At 48.7% G+C, this 23,258-nt stretch overlaps 2 protein-coding genes across 2 annotated transcripts in view; one reads left to right on the forward strand and one right to left on the reverse strand.

Moving 5' to 3' along the window:
- Window positions 1–19,753, forward strand: part of insyn2a (inhibitory synaptic factor 2A) — a gene marked incomplete at both ends in the record, with an annotated part of 28,432 nt that extends 8,679 nt beyond the window's left edge. The window contains 2 exons of the mRNA XM_083635510.1: window positions 5,771–5,842; window positions 19,570–19,753. Coding sequence (XP_083491636.1) covers window positions 5,771–5,842; window positions 19,570–19,753 — 256 coding nt within the window. The remainder of the gene's footprint in view (window positions 1–5,770; window positions 5,843–19,569) is intronic.
- Window positions 1–23,258, reverse strand: part of dock1 (dedicator of cytokinesis 1) — a 292,156-nt gene that overhangs the window by 148,974 nt on the left and 119,924 nt on the right. The gene's annotated exons all lie outside the window — the stretch shown is intronic.

Here is a 23,258-nt window from a genome sequence, read left to right on the forward strand (position 1 = left end):
TGGGTAAGAGAGATGGAGGGAGAGTGGAGGGAGAGTGGAGGGTTGAGGGTTGGGTGGGTAAGAGAGATGGAGGGAGAGTGGAGGGTGGGTAAGAGAGATGGAGGGAGAGTGGAGGGTGGGTAAGAGAGATGGAGGGAGGGTGGAGGGTGGATCAGAGAGATGGAGGGAGAGTGGAGGGTGGGTAAGAGAGATGGAGGGAGAGTGGAGGGAGGGTGGGTAAGAGAGATGGAGGGAGAGTGGAGGGTGGGTAAGAGAGATGGAGGGAGGGAGGGTGGGTCAGAGAGATGGAGGGAGAGTGGAGGGTGGGTAAGAGAGATGGAGGGAGGGAGGGTGGGTCAGAGAGATGGAGGGAGAGTGGAGGGTGGGTAAGAGAGATGGAGGGAGGGAGGGTGGGTCAGATAGATGGAGGGAGGGTGGAGGGTGGGTCAGAGAGATGGAGGGAGAGTGGAGGGTGGGTAAGAAAGATGGAGGGAATAAGAGATGTAGACAGCGGCAGGGCGACAGGTACAGAGAGTAAGAGAGAGTTTTTGAAAGGACTTGCTCGCCCCATCAGTGCTTATCGATCCGCTCATCTGGGTGAAAAGTGAAGGCGGGCGTGACCTTCCTCTGCTGCGCTGCATTATGGGCGGGGTCACCTCCTCTACGCTGGCGTCCAACAAACCCATTAATTACACCGGAGCCCCTTTGCCAAAAAACTAGGGGTGCACCGATCACGTTTTTTGCCACCGATCACCGATTGCCGATCACCTATGAGAAATATCTGCCCAACCGATCATCGACCGATCACCGATTACCGATTACCGATCACCGATATATATATATATACGCCCTGGGGTGTCCGTAAAAACACGAGGCAGGAGACAGATGGGAGTTCAACCGTTTAGTTGTCAGTTCTCTTCAGTACAGTACAGCAGTATAGGCTCTTTACAGCATTATGACAGGAATAGTAGGATTGTGTGTGGTCTGGAAAAAGGAGGCAATAAAATATACAAACAGGTCAGTAACCAAGCTTGCTGTTATATAGGCCAATTATAGTGATAATTAACAACTAATAATATATAAATGATAATTAGGTAAACTGTAAGTCAGTTACTCTTAAACACCAGTCTTGAACCATGACTAAAGCCAAAGAGCTCCCACTCATAGAACCGGGGTTATGCACAATAACCGTCATACATTGGGATCCGCATCGAACGAACATCAAAACGACCCGCCCATCGAGGCCGAGTTACAGTGTTATAATTAGCAGCACTATGAGTGCGATCTACATAATGGTGACAGGGTTACATGACGGGAGAAACAACAGAATCACAAGCTACACACCAGCTAAACTCCATCTGAGTAGTGGCATTAATTAGCGCAACAGACAATCAAACCGCAAGTGCACGCCTAAACAAACGTTATTGCAATGATTGCAGGTAGATCGATCTAAAACCAAAAGGGAATGCAATACAGGAATATTAACATAATAATGACTTACTGGTTGGTCATATACGCACACATGGAAGAAGGGGATTAGAACATGTTCAACTGATGTTCAAAGAAAGGAAGAAAGTCCGTCTGAACGGAGCGCACATCCACATACTCAGCAGCACACTTTCGCTTCCTTCAAAGTGCCCGCGGGAACATCAATGCTTGCGTGGAAATTGTCTGTGTGTGCGCGTGCACTACCCCGACTACCACAGTACCACCGTGTCAATCTGGGACTTTAATACACACGGACTTAACAGCATGCAAATGCCTCGGTAGGCGGGAGGACTGGAGGTAACTTCTCTCTGCTGAGGCTGCTCTAATCACCAGCTGATTTGTGTGATTCAAAGACGCAAGGGGTGTGTTGACAGTCTGGTGCGGTGTGTGCATGGAGGTGAGTACACTGACGAAAGCAAAGCGTGTGCTTTGCAACACAATGATATAAACGTTAGAGCACAACATGAAAGTTAAACGATAGACATTGAAGACATGAAAATGGGCTGCCTCATGTTTCTCACGTGCAGCATGATCGGCTATGCGATCGGCAACATTAAAGGAATATCGGAAACAGCAGATCACATATTTGAGGTCCAAATCGGCCGATACAGATTGCGTGTCGATCGATCGGTGCACCCCTACAAAAAACCAAATACTTTCTTTGCCTTTAACAGGCATAAGGCCATCCTCTCCTCTGCAGCTATGTGATCCTGGGCAGAGAAAGTCAATAACTAATAATAAGACTGCCAGGTGTCCTTAAAGGCCGGCTTTACCGTGGAGAATATGAATATATATTAAATCTCACGCCCCTAAGGTTTTCGAATCCGTTGAAATTTTTGAAATTGGTTGTTTCCCGCCAGAGATATCACCAGAAATCCACTCTGTGTGGAGGGGGGGGGGTGGTGGAGGGGAGGGGCGGGTGCGGGGACCCGAAATACTACATTTCCCACAATGCACTGGGCTCGCGTGGCCTTCGTTTTCATGCCCACCCCTCAGGCATTTGGCTGATATCAAACTCCAGTAGGTGGCGGTAATGCACATATATGTTTGCCAACCGACATAAAACTCAAAGAAGAAGAAGAAGAAGAAGGCTTCGACAATAAAAGATACAAAGAAGAAGAAATAAATCGAAAATAAAATTGCCTCCAAATTGCACCAAATGTAAACGGTAGTATATATGTCGGGAGATGTCTTCATAAAAATTTTTTCATGCATTTTAAGGCATTTTCGTAGGAGTTACGCGCATCTGATGTTGTAACTATTTTCTGTAAAAATGTGTAAAAATGGGTACATTGCTCAGCGTTGATTTCGTTACTTCAACTCACCTACTACTAGATGTAAAATTTGACGAGCTTTCCAATGCCGCCAGTCCCGTGTCTTTTGGTGCTTCCGTTCCAGAGATATGGTCTCTTGGCAAGGAGCTATGGAAAGCTAACCTAGCTACAGTATGCTATGCGGGTGAACAAGATGGCTGCCTTTTGCTTTTCGTCGAGAGCTCTGAAGGGGCGTGGAGGACCTCTAGAGGCGGGACCATGGCTCACAAGACTTGTAGTTCATAGGCGCTCGAGTTCCGCAAGCGGGGAGGGAACCTAAAAATGTGAGAGATGCCTGATAGGTCAGGCAGTGAAGCTCCAATTTCAAAATATTTCAACGGATTCTAAAACCTTAGGGGCGTGAGATTGATATATATTCATATTCCCCACGGTAAAGCCGTCCTTTAAAGGAGAATTTCTGTATTTGTCAACCTTTTCAAAAATGTCTGCTCACATGACTTAGTTATACATAAACAAATATGAAAATAATAATCAAGTCAGCTGACCCACAGTGCTGCTCCAGTGTAGAGTAGCTGCTCACTCTGTGTGAGCGGTGGATAAAGGCCATAGAGAGGTCCAGGGATGACGTATTTTTGTAGGCTGAATGCGGAAGTCCCGAACTTCCTGGTTCCACACTGTTTCTGTCTATGGGATTTTTGAATGGGTTTTTGGCGATATGCTTCAAATAATGTCTGTGGGCAACGCAAGTTTAATCAAACGCGAACCAAGGTTCAGCGGGATAATCTTCACACATGAGGACCACTTTCATGAGTTTTGTAGCGTAAATGCGAGCCCTAGAAGTAAAATGCTCGAGCTAAGCTAATCCTGAACTACACACTGTCGCATAGGCTTCACGTCACGTCAGCAGTCAACCTGGACTGTTGTTGGATGTGTGCACTGATTACCTCGGGCTGAACGGGGCTGAACCAGGTGAGGGAAAGAGAATTTCCGTGTTCGCCCTTTGAAGTGGTGACGTTATTGACGTATATATCCACATCGACTCAGCAGTGTAGTCTCATTTAGCCGTTTGCTAGCTAGCCGCCCGTTTAACGGCATGTAAAAGCTTCAAAACTCATAAAAGTGGTCTTCATGTGTGAAGATGATGTTACTAAACACTGGTTCGCGTTTGATTAAGCCAGCGTTGCCCAGAGAGATTATTAGAAGCATCGCGCCAAAAACCCATTCAAAACTCCCATAGGCGAAAACTGTATGGAACCAGGGGCGTTAGCATCGATGATTTCCGGACTCGTTACTGGACCTCTCTATTGCCTTGGTAAATAACAGCTCCAAGAAGCCGGCCATCTTTTCTGTGAGCACTTCAGAACCCATAACCGTCATAACTGTATATTTCTAAATGGTATATACTGTAGCGTTGGGAGACAACTGGGTTTGCAAAGACTGCTTTTTGTTGATGCAGCAGTTGTTTACTTTAACAGCATTACAACCCATCTCACATATAGACGGTTTTAACTTGACAACAAAAACATTCTAAATTGAACCCCAGCTCACTTCCTGTTACAGTGTTTGCTATGGACAGAAAAAAGAAAGAAGAAGAAGGAGCAGAGCAGGGCTGACAATTCCGTGAAAACCGTCTAGAACAACAACAAGTCAACAGCGTGGCTTCACCGTAAAAGCCAACCTGCAGAGGATTGATTACTGGTCCATGTGCTTAGTGAAGTGAGTCCACTGTATGTTCACGGTAATATGCCATTATTTACGAGGAGAGGAACTGCACTTACTGTCAATCTATATTCACATTACCACATGCTAATCCAATAAGAAAGCCATTGAGCATTTCAAGCATGTAACCAAATTGCTCAATTCAGGGACACCACCCTGTGTTTAGCGGCCCCTGGAGGGACAGGGAGCTACTTAAGACCATAGCTCAGGACAGCCATGGCAGTTCATCTCAGAGAGACAGTGATGATACAATCAAATAAGGACATACCACTGACAGAGAGAGGCGAGGAATAGGATATTGATTGTTTTGAATGTGAGGAATAGGATATTGATTGTTTTGAATGTGAGGAATAGGATATTGATTGGTTTGAATGTGAATTGAGAATGACTATCAGACTGACATCAATAGGGACCAATACTACACTGCCAAAAGGGTTGTCATAAAACAAACTCTACTGTGTGTGCTATGCAAAAACACATTTGCTCTCAGACAGATTCTAAATAAATACAGTGTTGTGTAGTTTTGAAGTTACCCAAATTAGGGATGCACAATGATATCTGCACGTCATCGGTATCGGCCGATAAAGGCTTGAAAATGAAATATGACACTTTAGTTAGGGCCAGATTCTCCATGCTGGACTAAATACTCAATGCCATGTGTAGTTTTCTTATTTTGCCCAGTGAATGTGTACATTTTGAAAAGTATTTATGTCTGCATCTGCCAGTGGGCCATCAGGATAAGAGTAGGCATACAGTAATAATGTGTAATTCCCCTACAGGAGGGACTTGATGTTCTCCGAAATCAGGTGTGTGTGTGTGGGAGGGGGGTGGGGTGTGTGTGTGTGTGTGGGGAAGGGGTGCATGTCGCAGATGTGAGTCTAAAGGCTGTTATACAGTACGAGGCAGTTGTTGGACACTATAACACTAACAAGGCAAGAATGAATTAAGAGTAAACATCTCCCTTTAATACTTTGTGACAACAAGAAGTTCATGTAGTTCATGGTAGTTAATGTAACGATGCTGAGACAACTCCTGGGGCAGCACTACCTTTCAAGTTGCCCTGTGTATCGCCGCTTTATCTGATCTCCAATCAGCTGAACCTCAACTAATGGGCAAAACGAAGCACCCCCCTTCCTGCACTGGCCGCAGGGGGACACAGGGCCGAGGGCAGCCTGACTCCTCCTCGCCCTCGTTTGCTTCGGCCCCTGCTAACGAGGGATGACAAAGACACGATGAGAAAGTAAGGTGGTGAGGGGAGCGGCTAAACAAGTCCTGTAATTACTCATTCACGACTCTTATCTTCCCAACAGCCTCTCCTATCGGACCGGACAGGACACGGCCAACTGTGACACATGTCGGAACAGCGCATGCATTATTTACAGGTTAGTGGTCATTCCTCTTTAAAGACCAGGATCCAAATGTGCGCTGTCCTTTCTCCTTGGGGGGAACAGCGTGGACAGGTGGAGAGGGGGAGGGGTGAAGGGAGCAGGGAGAGGGGGGAGGGGGTGCAGGGGATGGGATGCAAGACTAATGTGGATCCTGTTAATGAGCACACGGAGATGTGTGACATTTGCACGCCACGCTCTCTCCCCGTCTATATCCATCTCTGTCTCGCTCTCCTCTCCCTCAACATCCTCCTCCCCCTCCCTCAACATCCTCCTCCCCCCTCCCTCAACATCCTCCTCCCCCTCCCTCAACATCCCCCTCCCCCCTCCCCCCTCCCTCAACATCCTCCTCCCCCTCTCCTTCAACATCCCCCTCCCCCCTCCCTCAACATCCTCCTCCCCCCTCCCTCAACATCCTCCTCCCCCTCCCTCAACATCCTCCTCCCCCCTCCCTCAACATCCTCCTCCCCCCTCCCTCAACATCCTCCTCCCCCCTCCCTCAACATCCTCCTCCCCCCTCCCTCAACATCCTCCTCTCCCTCCCTCAACATCCTCCTCCCCCCTCCCTCAACATCCTCCTCTCCCTCCCTCAACATCCTCCTCCCCTCTCCTCTCCCTCGAGTCCCTCCCTCAACATCCTCCTCCCCCCTCCCTCCCCCCTCCATCAACATCCTCCTCCCCCCTCCATCAACATCCTCCTCCCCCCTCCCTCAACATCCTCCTCCCCCCTCCATCAACATCCTCCTCCCCCCTCCCTCAACATCCTCCTCTCCCTCCCTCAACATCCTCCTCCCCCCTCCCTCAACATCATCCTCCCCCCTCCCTCAACATCCTCATCCCCTCTCCCTCAACATCCTCCCCCCCCCTCCCTCAACATCCTCCTCCCCCCTCCCTCAACATCCTCCTCTCCCTCCCTCAACATCCTCCTCCCCCCTCCCTCAACATCCTCCTCCCCTCTCCCTCAACATCCTCCTCCCCCCTCCCTCAACATCCCCCTCCCTCAACATCCCCCTCCCTCAACATCCTCCTCCCCCCTCCCTCAACACCCCCCTCCATCCGCTCAAGGGCACTCTGGCGGGCGGAGGTTTAGCACTGTTCAGAGACAAAAGGGTGCACTTGTGAAAAGTACGGAGGAACTACAGAATGAGAGAGGGAGAGCATGGGGGCAGGAAAGGTGAAATTAATTTAAATCAAAACATCAGGAAATATCACGGTGTGCTGTTGCCAAGCCAACTGAGCCTCCGCATAATGCTGAAGTTCAGTTTAATGATATCACGACTCGGCTGGTACAGACGCCAGTCCTTAGCTTACCCAGGTACATTTATTTCCTTGTGTGGATGTGTGCCGGCCTCTGTATGTATGTGTGTGTGTGTGTGTGAGAAACTGTATGTGGCAGGGTCAAAGTTCACAGCCGGTGCCCCTGACAGGGCTTTGCAGGTTCTGACACTGCTGTCACGGGAGCCTTCCTGTCAGATATACAGTGGGATAGGGCTGTCAAAATTGGTCAAAAATGATATTCGAATATTCCTTCTAAAAAATACATACATGTATTCGTTCGAATATATTCAAATATATATACTATTATTATATTATGTCTGTAACAGTGTATTTAATCGCGCTAATTCATATCGTTTTTCCCTCGCCAAAAGAGCGTTATTGCAACAGCTTCCCGGCCCTGCATGACAAGCTTGATAACACTGGATTCGTTAGATCGTCTAGTTTCATCTGATGGTTGAATCTTCACTGTAGATGAAAAACTGAACTCAATAGAGCCTTTGGAAGATAGTGAAGTTGGGTGAATAGTGTTTTGCCTTGCTGTAGTCTGGTTTGTCCCTATTCAGCAGCCGTAGCTCCACAGGCGGCTAACGGTAACCTAACTAGCTTAGCTACGTAGTTTGCACACAATTTTATCTCAGATACCACAAGGCAGGCAGACAGACGGGCAGCAGTGCAAGCTCTCACGAGAATGCCTACATGTATGCAATCCAAATGTGCCTGTTCATAATGTTTGTGTTTTTGTATGAAACCTAAATGTATGTTGTTTTTTTATGCTGCCAATGCCAACTTGGCCAGTTTTTTTTGTAATGTTAATAATAATAATAATAATAATAATAATAATAATAATAGAATATAAAATGTTCATATTCGAATATTGGGACAGTGGGACTGACTCCCCCCTCGCTAACAGCTGGACCTGCATGGCCATGGTGCATATGCATGTGTTTTTCAGTTTGGTGCGCAGAAAAAAGCCTGCTTCACCGGCCGCAGTCAAAAGGGACAGACGAGAGAGAGAAAGAAGAGAGATTTAGAGAGTAGGAGGGACAGAAGAGATCAATAAAACTGTTTTTAGTGGACACCGCAGTTCCACTCAGTCCGCATCTCGCCTCTGAAGGGCCATTTAAATCATACTCCATCTACCGCTCTCAATAACCAATAACCCTCTGGCAAAACTACAATCGGCTGCTAAAAATGAAGGAGTGAGGCACCGCTGTGCTCGCTTTGATGTCTGAGCAGGGGAGGGCTCATCGGCACCTTCGGATGAGCCCATTATCTAGATTCTATGGTAATACAACGATGGCAAGATGAAGTGAAATAGTCAAATTACGACATGGCAATACGGGGTCAAGGACAGCGGGCGAGCGTGACGCGGCACGGGGGGGAGCAGACAGGCGATAGGCTGGGTGCGGGGTTAGGGGGTGGGCTGAAGTGGGACAGACTGTGAAAATTCCTCATCCCTGCTATGCTCGATGCCAACGCTATGTGATCTGGCCCCGGGGGAAGAGCAGGCTCAGGTCCTCCGCTCTACCCAGCTCCCGTCCCCACTCCGTCTGCCTGAGTAAAGAGCGTCTGCGCTCGCCCTCTGCGACCCTAGACACCCGCTAACCAGCCGGCACCATCCGTGAGCACAATTCGCTGCGTGACGACAGGTCCAGCTTTTCCTTTAAATGACCCGTTTTGCACCGTTGCACGCCCGTTTCTGTCTGAGCAGCTGTGGCATATACTTGGCAGCTCGGTGAGCACCACCTACACTGATCACATTGGTGTAAAAGGTGTTAAAATTTAATTTTGCGACTCCTTGGGTTCCCAGTCAGCGTTTATAATGTGCAAGATGTGGGCCGCTATAAAAGCTATGATTATGCACGCCCATTTGAATTGAGCCTATTTTAAGTGTGCGTCAGTGATGCCTCTACTATCTCTGTCACACACACACACACACACGCACACGCACACGCACACGCGCACACACACACACACACACACACACACACACACACACACACACAGAGAACTGTTGTCAAACAGGCACTCTATTAACATCAAAACTGGATGTGTCTTCCAAGATCTGCCACAATCCATTGAAACGCATCATCTGCGGGGGAAGCAAAGAAAATCAGAAACTCAATACCAAATAGGAGGAGGCTCGTTTTTAACAAACCGTGCCAGCGCTTGGCAAGGTTTCAACTTGATAAAGGGCAGAAATCTCTAAGTGAGATGTTTGAAATCTCTGGATGTGGCGTTCAATTGACCCGTGTTCTCCTTTAAGAGACACGCTTGACACGGTGAATTGTGTTGATTGGACACAGAATCAAATATAGCAGTTCTATTCACACAGGCGGGAGGATTAAATAGCAATCTAATTACACAGATCTCCATGAAAACAACCTCTCTGGAGGTGGAGGAACACAAGATAGGAGGTACAGCCGTGAAGGAACACGGTGTGCGCAGGAGGAATAGCTTTCTATAGCAGTGGTTCTCAAATTGGGGTCCGGGGACCCCCAGGGGTCCATGGCACTTTGCCAGGGGGTCCGCGAAAAGTTTTCAGGGGAAAAAACAAAAAACAAAAAAACTTTTTTTGTGTGCAAAAGCTTCATAGTTCAACGAAAATATGTTATGCTTTAAATCTAAAACGGTTCATGGATTACATTCTAATCTGACAAACCTATCAATTTAAATGTCAAGCACGTTACCATGGAAGCAAGCTGAGCCCAAAATCACAAATCAGAATGAGGGGGTCCCCGGTATATTTTCTATCTTATAAGGGGTCCTTGGCTGAAACACATTTGAGAACCTCTGGTCTATAGTATCTATCAGGATTGTGTGTGTGGCTGTGTGCATGTGTGCAGATGTGTTTTGTGCGTGTGTGTATATTTGTGCGAGGGCCAAGCCCCTACACTCTTGTGTTTATGATGCAGTTGGCCTTATGAGCACAGTGGACATTATGGGTCCATAAATCATTTTAACGCAGCTCGGTATGGAAACAGCTCGGTATAGAACCAACTCGGTATGGAACCAGCAGTGTCCGTTCAGCATAATCAAGTAGTCCAGGAGTATTAGGCTTGATGAACCTTAGCATAACAACAGCGCTAGATGAACACTGTACTGTCGTCTTTGGGCCTGGACATCAAACAGAATAGGCTTGAACTCTGGGCATCGGGCGAGCGCATCGGTAGATTCCCTGCCTACCAACACCAAGGGTCGCAGGTTGGAGCCCATGTTAACTCCAGCTTGGTCGGGCGTCCACACGGGGACAATTGGCCGTGCCTGCTCATGGGAAGACTAATTAAGGATGTGTGTCCTGGCCACTGCACTAGTGCCTCCTCTGGGTGGTCGGGGCACCTGCTCGGGGGGCTAGGGAACCGGGTGGGAATAGTGTGATCTTCTTACACCTCCCACGCACTACGTCCTACAGGTGAAACTCCTCACTGTCAGGTGAAAAGAAGCGGCTGGCGACTGCACATCTATCGGAGGGTTGCGGGACATGAAAAAAGAAACACTTGATAAAAAAAATCAAACAGAATACACAAGGCTGCTGTAATCTCTCCATCTAATAATGTGGGCCCACTTTCCTCATGTTCAACTATCTCTCTCTCTCTGTCCTTCACTCTCTCTCTCTCTCTCTCTCTCTCTCTCTCTCGCTCTCTCTCTCTCTCTCTCCCTCCCTCCCTCCCTCCCTCCCTCCTCACAATAGCGGTACGTTATCTCTCTCTAGCAGCTAACAGTGTGCGTTCAAATGAACTTGGCAATGTAATGCTTAACTCAATGTGCATGACATTGAGATAGAGCGGGAGCAAAAAGGGATGAAAAGATGATTGCAATTCATTCCATTTTGCCAGGTGATGTCATATCTGCTATGGAGGAGGGAAGGGAGAGGGGAGGGTGAGAAAAAGAGTTAGAGAGAGTGAGAGAAAGAGAGAGAGAGAGGGGGGGGGGGATAAAGAGAAAGAAAGTGAGGGAGAGAGACGGCTGGAGAAAAGCTGGGCATTACAGGGGATTTGAAATGCATCCAATGTATTTTCAAGACCACAGCATTAAGTCATGATGCGTCTTGACGCATTCTTCACCCGGAAAGGCGGTAATGTGATTTTCCTGGCGGTGCACTGATACGGCCTAATGTGCTGATCAAACAGGGAGATAGGTTTAAGTGGTTGTGATGAAGGAGGAGATCGAGGAGGGCTCTGTCTTTGCAGGACAACATTGTTCACAATGTTCCCCATCAGTCCAACGTGTAATTAGCTTGCATGTCTCGCGGTTAAGTCATAAACGGCGAGCTGCAGCAGATCATTAAACTAGCTATCTAATAAACCATTCTTTGAATAACACAGCACAGGGAAAATGGATAGTGAAAAACGGAGGAAAGCGTTTAAAAAGGAGGGGGGGGGATCTCAAATCTATTGAGGGAGGCTATGAAAATCAATTAAGCGTTGCTAAAGGCTGAAGAGCTGATTATATCATAACATATGGAAATTACTGAGCGCCAAGGCTGTCCTACCACACTACTTTGCGGGGGGGAAATATCTCTTTCTGTGCAAGCATAATGATGTTTTCCACCATGGTGGCAAGCCGGTTACCATAGTTACGAGAGTGATCCGCGGTAGGACAGACACCGTCTGGGGACGGCGGGGACGGTCATGCAGGATAAGATAAGAGGAAAGAAGGAGAGGAGAGAGGGAGTGAGAATGTGAGACAGACGATAGAGAGAGGAGGAGAAAGACAGAAAGACAGATAAAGGCATCACATTTATCGCACTACTATAGTAAGGCGAGGTGTTCCGCGCGCGGTGCTGGGAAAAAAAGTGTGCGAGGCACGCTAGAAGTCCTATACTAAGAATGTGAAGGCAGACGTGACTGTGTGCGAGTGAGCAGAATTGTGTTCGGCCACAGCTATGGCATTTTAATCATGCTGAATCTTTCAGCAAGTGTAAAGAGCACCTCAGGTGACCTAACGGAGACAGATTTTTTAATTAGGTAATTAGGGCCGATTAATGGCCGAATGCGCAGATTAATGGCAGAACTTGGAATGCCTGTGCAACGGCTGCGCAGCCTCCAACGCGCGGATCAGCCGGAGTGCAGCGTCCGCAGTCGGGCTCCAGTTGAGGACCTGTTGGGGGATCGACCTGGACCTCCAGGCAGAGGCAAATCGTGATTTAATTTTTTTATGCAAATCTGATCGCTGCAGTTCCCTATGTACAGTACATTAAACACATTATGCTCATGTTTTTGTATCTGTTGGTGGGCTATTTTCAACTGTTTTTATGACATCTATGGGTCTTCTTGGGAAGACAGCGCCGGAACCACAGCCAGCCTGCCAACACGCAGTCCATACGTGTGCACGCATATTCCACTAGTATTTCTAGTTGACTATGGTGGCGTGCACAGACACCCAACGCGCTTATTTGAGCTGCCAACGCCTTTCTGCAATTCATTCTCTATGTAACGACGCACTACTGTAGGTAAGGAACGCACGTGGCGTTTAAGCGCTGGTGGCATCTAGTGTTTTTGGCGGAGTGCTCTGGGCGTTTTAAGCTGAAAAAAGTTGAACCTTTGGAAGAAAAGCTCTTCTTTTCACTCCTCCTACCTCTTCTCCTCCCAGAGGGATCTTCAACCTCCGCTGCTGCCAGAATTGGCAATAATCTGGCTTTCATGTTCACAGTCAACAACATCAAACAGACGAAACCAGCTGGCTACCGTCCGTGTGATCGTTGTGTCCTGAACTGTACTGCACACGACTGCAGGGGGAAACAAAACAAAGCACACAAAAAGCACTACCTGCGCTGTGTTTTGTGCACAATGGAAGCGCTCTCAACATGATTTCCAAAGCTTTCACACACATCCTGTGTGAACGCTGCCCTGTTTTCAGAGCAGAATTGTTTTTTGGAGCACAGACCGTTTCTGTGTCCGATGGATCCGCTTTTTTAACCGGATGAACCAAATGCACTATAGTTTATTTTCTTGTATGCACGTTTTGGAGTGCATGAAAGAGAGACAGAGAGAGAGAGAAAAGAAGTGAGAGTTAGAACAAGAGAGAGGTTAAAGACTGACAAAGTCCAAAGTGCCTTCTTCAATTTGTTCCAATCCACCACCTCCCTCGGGGGACTGATACCTCGGGGGACTGGCACCTCGGGGGACTGGCAGCTTGAGGGACTGGTAGCTTGAGGTACTGGCAGCTTGAGGGACTGGCAGCTCAGGGGACTGGCAGCTTGAGGGACTGGCAGCTCGAGGGACTGGCAGCTCGAGGGACCGGCAGCTTGAGGGACTGGCAGCTTGAGGGACTGGCAGCTTGAGGGACTGGCAGCTCAGGGGACTGGCAGCTTGAGGGACTGGCAGCTCGAGGGACTGGCAGCTCGAGGGACTGGCAGCTCGAGGGACTGGCAGCTTGAGGGACTGGCAGCTCAGGGGACTGGCAGCTTGAGGGACTGGCAGCTCGGGGGACTGGCAGCTTGAGGGACTGGCAGCTTGAGGGACTGGCAGCTTGAGGGACTGGCAGCTTGAGGGACTGGCAGCTCGGGGGACTGGCAGCTCGGGGGAGTGGCAGCTTGAGGTACTGGCAGCTTGAGGGAATGGCAGCTTGGGGCACTGGCAGCTTGAGGGACTGGCAGCTCAGGGACTGGCAGCTTGAGGGACTGGCAGCTCAGGGACTGGCAGCTTGGGGGACTGGCAGCTTGGGGGAGTGGCAGCTTGGGGCACTGGCAGCTTGAGGGACTGGCAGCTCAGGGACTGGCAGCTCAGGGACTGGCAGCTTGGGGGACTGGCAGCTTGGGGGAGTGGCAGCTTGAGGGACTGGCAGCTTGAGGGACTGGCAGCTTGGGGGACTGGCAGCTTGAGGGACTGGCAGCTCAGAGACTGGCAGCTTGGGGGAGTGGCAGCTTGAGGTACTGGCAGCTTGAGGGACTGGCAGCTCAGGGACTGGCAGCTCAGGGACTGGCAGCTTGGGGGACTGGCAGCTTGGGGGAGTGGCAGCTTGAGGGACTGGCAGCTTGAGGGACTGGCAGCTTGGGGGACTGGCAGCTTGAGGGACTGGCAGCTCAGAGACTGGCAGCTTGGGGGAGTGGCAGCTTGAGGTACTGGCAGCTTGAGGGACTGGCAGCTTGGGGGACTGGCAGCTTGAGGGACTGGCAGCTCAGGGACTGGCAGCTCGGGGACTGGCAGCTTTCTTTTCACTTTCAGCAAAAATCAAATGAGAGCATCACCATGCACCATCTGAGCGAGCACACTGACACGGCAGCAGGGCCTGTGACAGTTTCATGAGGAGATGCTGATAACTGGGCCGGGCAGGCAGAGAGTAATAAATCTTTCATTAAAAAGCCTTTTGAGTACGTTTCAAAGACGGGATGATTATCTTTTCACTCTGCTCTTTTTTTCCTAATGAGGCTGTGCAGAAAAAGATGATTACTCCCCCCGTCGCTTTTCAGTGACACGCCAGTTTTCCCTGCTTTTTTTTTTTACCTTTTATTTATACAGCGGGAGTCTCACTAAGAGCAATGCTCTCTTTTTCAGGAGTGCCCTGTTCACATTCACACACACACTCACATTCATACCTGGAAGCTGACCAGTACAACCACAGTCTGATCTGCTGGCCACTGATCAGCTCCACTGGAGCAGTTGGGGTTGAGGGCCTTGCTCAAGGGCACCTCGGTGGTGGTAATGGGGGAGGGGCAAGCGCTGCCTTTTCACTTTCCCCACCCAGATTCATCCTGCCGGTCCCGGGGATTGAACCGACGACCGGCCACCACTGACCTCCCCCCCCCTCCCTCTCTACCACTGCCCCCGCCCCCACTCCCTCCTGCTTGCTGTTCCCAAGCCACGGGCCTCTTCGCTTTGTGTGATTCTCTTGACGCATTGAGAGCCATGTTGCTGATAAGATGGTAGCATATTGTAACAGATCCAGCTCATCGCAAAATAACTCGGTCACGGCGAAATGACAAACAGCTACTAGAACCAGTGCGGTGGTCTAAGTATAACAAATCTATGGATTGTTCAAATATGTATGCTGAGGCTGTCTGTTTAGCCTGACTGTAATGCATCTATTGAGATTTGGGAGAAAAATACTGTGACAGTGCACAAAGTCGTGAACACAAGTAGCAGGTGAACTATAAAGGGCACTGAACCGTCACATAGCCAATCGTAAATGGGATAGCATGTGTCAGATGAGGAATGTAAATATGTCTGATAAAGGTTACATCCCCTGCAGAAATGGAGTTCTGAAGCAGGGGTTAGTGCATATGGCTTCATATGATGTTAGTGTGAACTTTATTTGAAAATTGAGAAATGTATGGCATTGTAGCATGCAGACTGACAGGAAAGGCGGCAGAGAGGGAGGAAATGACGTGCAATAAAAAAGAAAAGGTTATGGTGCAGAGATTCAAACTCACAATGTTGTGAGTACGTAGCATGAGTCGTAGCCCATTGTGGACACCCCACCAGGTCGCCTGGATGTCAGTGTGACCTTTACCCAGGAGATAGTGGACGCTATGGCTCATAGCTGGGCTCCAGCGAACAAAATAACCAGAACATGCGATGCAATGTACATCCGATCAAGAACCAAAGACTGAAGTGTTACCCATCAACACATAATATATGCTCCTCCAGCCCTTCCACAACACAAAGACGTCTAAATGCAGAGATATGTCTCTCAAAGCTGCCCGCAGTCTTAATTAAAGGCTCCAAATGGAGTCATCGTTAAGCGAGATGAAACCAAACGGGCACAGTGAAGCATGGCGCACACTGCTTCACTAATGACACTGCTGCACATGGCACTCACACAGATGCACAGTCACTGCTCACACACACACATACTCACACAGATGCACAGTCACTGATCTCACACACACACACACACACACACACACACACACACACACACACACACACACAGATGCACAGTCACTGATCACACACACACACACACACACACACACACACACACACACACACACACTCACACAGATGCACAGTCACTGATCGGGTGCAGCACAGAACCGAACTGATGTCGGGTTACTACAGAAACCCAAGCTGTAAAGGCCAAGTCATTTTGAGTGAGTTGGACGTGCTGTGCACTGATACGCTCATGCAAACACGCACACACACACACACACACGCACACACACACACACACACACACACACACACACACACGCACACACACACACACACACACACACACACACACACACACACACACACACACACACGCACACACACACACACACACACACACTGGCCTAACACAAATAAGAGTGGATTTACGCCAGTATAATTAACAACCTGTACCACATGATGAATTGCTAATAGCAGCACTGTTCTTGGCTCTGTGTAAAGGCCTGAGTCAAACAAATGCAAAGTGCTGAGTGTCTGCTTCAGCACCCAACACTGACTTGACGGACTGTCCCAGACCCACATTTACGTCTGCCCGCTTCTAATCAAAGCCAAAAGCATTGGCTTACATAATAAAACCTGTTGTGTTTTATCATGACAAACTTAAGGGGGATGCCGTGGACATTCCTGGGTGGTGGCTTTGAGCTGCAGTGTGCCAACACAGACCCACGTCACCATCTGAGCTCAGATGAAATGATGACCAACGTCCACTCTTTTCTTTTTTACATTCTATTCAATTCCCTGCTATTCTATATTTGAAAACTTAACCCCTGATGCCTAAATGGAATGTTTTTGAAATGCAACAATTTAGCCCTAAACCTCGCAGTGATTCAGCTTGCAAGGATGTATTGGCGTTATTCTAGGACATCTGATGTTAAAAAAAAACTAAAAAGATGAACGCAACAATGGGTGATGAAAGAGCGCTTTTGCCGTGAGCAAGAGGCGATCACAACAAATGCTTTGATCATAAAAGGCAGCCTGCTGCCCGGCTGACTTGAGCACTGCATAGAATCTCTTACAGTATGTGTCTGTCTGTCTGTCTGTCTGTCTGTCTGTCAGCCTGTCTGTCTGTATGTCAGCCTGTCTGTCTGTCTGTCTGTCTGTCTGTCTGTCTGTCTGTCAGCCTGTCTGTCTGTCTGTCTGTCTGTCTGTCTGTCTGTCTGTCTGTCTGTCAGCCTGTCTGTCTGTCTGTCTGTCTGTCAGCCTGTCTGTCTGTCTGTCTGTCTGTCTGTCAGCCTGTCTGTCTGTATGTCAGCCTGTCTGTCTGTCTGTCTGTCTGTCTGTCTGTCTGTCTGGCAGCCTGTCTGTCTGTCTGTCTGTCAGCCTGTCTGTCAGCCTGTCTGTCTGTCTGTCTGTCAGCCTGTCTGTCTGTCTGTCAGCCTGTCTGTCTGTCTGTCTGTCAGCCTGTCTGTCTGTATGTCAGCCTGTCTGTCTGTCTGTCTGTCTGTCTGTCTGTCTGTCAGCCTGTCTGTCTGTCTGTCTGTCAGCCTGTCTGTCTGTCTGTCTGTCTGTCAGCCTGTCTGTCTGTCTGTCTGTCTGTCTGTCAGCCTGTCTGTCTGTCTGTCTGTCAGCCTGTCTGTCTGTCTGTCTGTCTGTCAGCCTGTCTGTCTGTCTGTCTGTCTGTCTGTCAGCCTGTCTGTCTGTCTGTCTGTCAGCCTGTCTGTCTGTCTGTCTGTCTGTCTGTCTGTCTGTCAGCCTGTCTGTCTGTCAGCCTGTCTGTCTGTCAGCCTGTCTGTCTGTCTGTCTGTCTGTCTGGCAGCCTGTCTGTCAGCCTGTCTGTCTGTCAGCCTGAGTGGACCCCCCCCCCCTCCCCCTGACTCAGTGTAGTGGCTAGAGGAAGCTTGAGCAGATTAAGGTCCCTCTACACTTGCCATGGCTGAGGCTCTAATCTGGGTTTCACTTAGCCGAACACAGGAGTCAGATGGGCGCGCGCGTGGGATTACACCACATGTGAATCATCCCGATAAATCCCTTCGCCCCCCCGGGGGAAATGTAGTGTCCACTCAGAGGGAAGACACTGTGTGGTTGTGCACTCGGAAGACACTGTGTGGTTGTGCGTGTGTGGGAAAGAGTGCCACATGCCAAGAGTCTTCTTCTGGATGTTGTAATATTGTGCAGGGATCAAAGCAACTTTGTTAAATCTAGTCCATACAGGCACGACTGGCTGTGTCTGCGGGTGGGATGCCGGATTAGGGGTATGCGTCCTGGTCGCTGCACTAGCGCCTCCTCTGATCAGTCGGGGCGCCTGTTCGGGGCGGAAGGGAACTGATGGGAATAGCTTGATCCTCCCACGTGCTACGTCCTGCCGCTGAAGCGCCCCCGCTGTCAGGTGAAAAGAAGCGGCTGGCAACTGCGCATGTGTCAGAGGAAGCATGATGCTAGTCTACAGCTCTCCCCAGATCGCCAGAGGGTGGAGCAGCAACCGGGGCAGGAGGGGGAATTAGCCAAGTACAATTGGGGAGGAAATGGGGGGGGGAAATCAGAAAAAAAGAAATCTCAGACAAACTAAGTTCTGAAAGGCTCACCTCACATCATTGCTTTTTAAGAAAGCAAATGATCCTCGGTTCAACCTCCCTCCAGTGACCCACCGCTCTTCAATGGAAAACATACTAACGGGCTTCCCTCCATCGTATCAATCACCATTGGGATGCAAACGCCTCGGAATGGGAAGATTTGACTGGGAGTGAGGATGAAATGAGAGAGGGGAATGTAGGTCACTCTAGCAGGCTGAGCAGTGCTGTGACAGATGCCTGTCCAGAGGGTCAAGCAAGAGCAGGCCACGGAGTAGATACAAGAGCAGGCCACGGAGTAGATACAAGAGCAGGCCACGGAGTAGATACTGTACTTAACATTATGACTAACAGGCCACGGAGTAGATACAAGAGCAGGCCACGGAGTAGATACTGTACTTAACATTATGACTAACAGGCCACGGAGTAGATACAAGAGCAGGCCACGGAGTAGATACAAGAGCAGGCCACGGAGTGGATACAAGAGCAGGCCACGGAGTAGATACTGTACTTAACATTATGACTAACAGGCCACGGAGTAGATACAAGAGCAGGCCACGGAGTAGATACCGTACTTAACATTATGACTAACAGGCCACGGAGTAGATACAAGAGCAGGCCACGGAGTAGATACAAGAGCAGGCCACGGAGTGGATAACAAGAGCAGGCCACGGAGTAGATACTGTACTTAACATTATGACTAACAGGCCACGGAGTAGATACTTCACATATGACTAACAGGACTTTGGGGGGTGTTGCAGTAAATATGACACGATCAAAGAAGAAACGTGCATTAGAAGGCCGCAATATCTCCTCCATGTTTTCAATGTCAACGTAGGCAGGGCAGGAATGAGGGGATCTTCTGCACGCAGCAGCATCTGGACAAGGTGTTTTTGATACCTGCCTGCCAAAAAATAAATGAGCTGTTGATGCTATTGAGCCCCTGTAGAGCTGATTGTGTCTCTCTCTCTGTCTCTGTCTCTCTCTCTGTCTCTGTCTCTCTGTCTCTGTCTCTCTCTCTGTCTCTCTGTCTCTCTCTCTGTCTCTCTGTCTCTCACTGCAGTGTGGAGCTGGACTTCAAGCAGCAGGAAGACAAGCTGCAGCCGCTGATGAAGAGGCTGTGCCCGACGGACGACGCTCACTTCTCCACCCTGCCTTACCCCCAGGAGGCCTTCACCTCCACCCCCAAACGCAAGTCCAAAGCCGACTCTAAGAAGCACGCGCGCTGGAAACTTTGGTTCCTGTGAGAAGAACAGAGAGCATACCCCGCCCCCCCGTCCCCCCCCACTACCGATGCCCAGGATTTATGCATCTGTCTCTTTATCCATCGGTTTTTGTTTCGTTTTTTTCAGTCACAAATCAGTTGTAACGGAGAGCTCCGCTATTGGATACTGAAGCTGGACTCAGAGCTGACAGGGAAAACAAGCGTGGACCCTGTGGAAAATTGAAAATTTTGTCACGCTTACCAAAAAAGGATTCCGAGTTATTCTGAACTAATTTCTTGAAACGGGCCGTGAAATTACACCAGGCAACTTATTTGGAGATCAGCAAGGTGAGAAGAAAAATGTCCCTCTATTTCCATATATTTTTCTAGCTGAAGTCTATGGAGTCCTGTTCTATTATATTGGTTCAGCAACTGTCTCAGTCACGTTTCTATTCACCAGTTGGGACTTTGTCTTTCTCCACAACCTCCCTGAGAGGTCGGAAATTCAACCATGATGCTGGTTTCCCTGAGATCCACATCGACAGCATATCACCATACCGGCAAAGCACAATTAACACTGTTCAGGACATGTTTTCTGCAGAATAATTAAGAAAAAATGACTATTTTGAAGATTCTCTTACACATGCACACCTGCTAACTATGAAAGAATGAAGACAATGACAAGACACTTGGAGGGAGAGGTCATAGAGAAGTTTGATGGAGCTCTATGATGAAATTTCTATCCAGCTCTAAAATGTCTCCTTGAAATAACTGGCTTTGAAGTGAAGAATGAATAAATAACACTTATTTTCTTATGAACATTTGCAAAGTTAGACATCAATGTACTTTTTCTATATAAATATATAAATTATATATATAACTTATAGCTCACTTTAAGGTTTATTGGAATATATTTATTTGAGCTGCAGCAATGGGGGCTGTGTATTTGGAGAAACTACAGTGCAAAGGATGTGAGTAGTTTCTGAATTTTAATTCATTTTCATATGTCAAACTTAATTCTTACTCTCCTCACAGTGCATATGGTCAAGGACAAAAGTATGGTCTAGAAGAAAAAAAAGATGGAGTCCATACCGTCCGAGTCGCTTCGTCAGTTTGACACTGGAGCTAGCTCCGCTTCAACACACACACAAAGTTTCAGGCAATGTTTTTCTTTCATGCAATGCACTAAAGATGACGAGTCAGCTGCTTTGCCAGCACGTCGTGCGCTAGTGGTGAGCAGTCATGGAGGCAGCTGTGATTGTATTCCTGCATCAGCTACTACTTCAACTACTGAACGCCAGCCAGGAGGCCTGCAGGTGGCGCTGGCCACAAGCAGAGCCTTCTGCAGCGCAGGCTGGCAGCCATGTAGCCTCGTATGCTTTTTACAACCTCCAGATTTTGCAGGATATTTTCTAGCTTTTCCAGGAACCATTTCTAAAGAGGATGTTCAAAATCTAAAAAGAGCTTTTTCTTTCCCTTTTGCTTCATTAGCAGCTCCTGCCCCGCGCCTCCCATACTGTACATCCCATTGTAAAGTGAAAACAACCGCAGTCGCCCCATACAGGGGTTTATCAAAGAAAATGTACAGCCAAAATAATATTTATATATACAGTATAATATGTACAGTATGTTGTATAGCATCTAATAGGGCTAATAACATTTTAATGAGTGGGAGAGCAGCCAATATCTAAAAGAAAACAACAAACAGTGCTTGCAGGAGTAAAAGGCCGAAGTGACTCTCAAAAGCCAAAAACACTGCCCAATAGAGAAAATGTGCCGAACTGGTTTCAAGGGCATAAGAAAAGGCATCTTTTGCTAGTGACACAACACAACAATAGATGACAGGACGAGTAGGTATCACTGGTTTATAACCTTCACAAGCGCAACATGCTGCTTTCTGTTGGCTACATGTGATTCATCACCTCCACTCTTGTACATGGCGGGTTGGATTCTTCAGTAGTTGTACTGTAGCATAAAGAGAGAACTTGATGTTTATCTGTACCTTAAAGAAGTGCAATTGATTTACTATGTGCAATACTGTGTATTTTATACTGTTTTTAAAGGAGAACAAAACAACTGAAGGTATTTAATATACAAAATAAAATGTGAAAAATAAAAAAAAAGCACATCTACAGAGCTCTCAAAATCTGTAGTCGTCGGAGTATCATTTGCAAGACCGTACTCGCACAGCAGTATGGCTTTTTCACGAGACAGCTATTGGTTCAAAATGAATTTGGGACTTCACTTGGGGCTGAACTTTCAAGGATTCTGTATGTAAAGCGAACTATAATAGAATAAAGTTCCTGGGCGACGAGGACGAGGAGGAAGCTTTGAGCATACAATGAAGGGATCGGCAGCGAAGGGCTCCTCACCCAAGGCTTAGACTTACAGTGCAGCTCGCTCCCTCGCTGTCATGCTGTGTGTGTGTGTGTGGGGGGGGGGTTGGTGCGGTGAGGTACACCAAGGACAAAGCTCAAGGGAATGTGCTTCAGGGCCGCCGGGTCACCCTCACACTAAGCCCTGGCACCATACGCCGAAGCCACGCTGAAGCTACGCTATGGCAGTTTCATTTCGGCGTCCTTGTTAACAGTCGAGAGGCCAATCATCACACCAGCCGCACTACGCTATGCTGAAGCCACGCTGCAGCTATGCTGCAGCGATAGTTTCAGCTTCTGTTCTATTTTTCAAGCGTGCAGCACGCTGCACCTGAGCTGCCAGGCATGAAGTCAATGCAAGTTGTGAGCGTGGGGAGGGCAGCGCGGCGCTGAGGCAAGAGAGTGCTTCTGGTGTGAATGGCAAGGCTCCTGCTCAAAGCTTCCGTGAAGCGCTGCTTCAGGGCGGCGACCCCCCCCCCCCCCCCCCCCGCCCTTCTCTTCTCTCACCCATTGCAGGGCCGTCTCCACAGGGCTTCCCTCGGGGGGCGGGGGGGCTGTTTACAACACACGACCGAGGGCACGCGCTTCAAAACAGCTCCCTACACGCTTTTGAACCCTGCTGGTAGTTTGAGCGCTGTGCCGCCGCATTGACACGTGAAGCCCAGAGAGCCGCGCTGGTTTTCACAGCGTGTTGACAGCGAGTACACTTCAGACATCACAGGGTCAATAAACCCAAGAGCACATTCAGTCAATGTTCGGCCGCAGGAGAGGAAAGGTGTGAGTGATAAGTGTGCAGCCAGCCAGCCATTATGATGCAGTACCATCTCTCACTACGTTTCTTTTCCAAAAGAGCTCTGCAGCACTCTGACCAGAGAGAGAGAGAGAGAGAGAGAGAGAGAGAGAGAGAGAGAGAGAGAGAGAGAGAGAGAGAGAGAGAGAGAGAGACACTGAGACAGAGAGATACAGAGAGCGAGAGACACATACAAGCCAAGGATACAGAGAACGCTTTGTTCTGGATGGACGTCACTGCACTGACTGTGCGGCAATGTATTCGGTCAGTGACTGCATGCAGCACAGCGGCCGCTCACTGTCAATCAATAACGCAGAGTCCCCTGTTCCCTCTGCACACTGCAGGTCCCCCCCCCAGCTTTCCACTCTGTTCCCTCTGCACAC

This window comes from Poromitra crassiceps (assembly GCF_964638095.1).
Source record: "Poromitra crassiceps genome assembly, chromosome: 4".
Classification (NCBI taxonomy): domain Eukaryota; kingdom Metazoa; phylum Chordata; class Actinopteri; order Beryciformes; family Melamphaidae; genus Poromitra; species Poromitra crassiceps.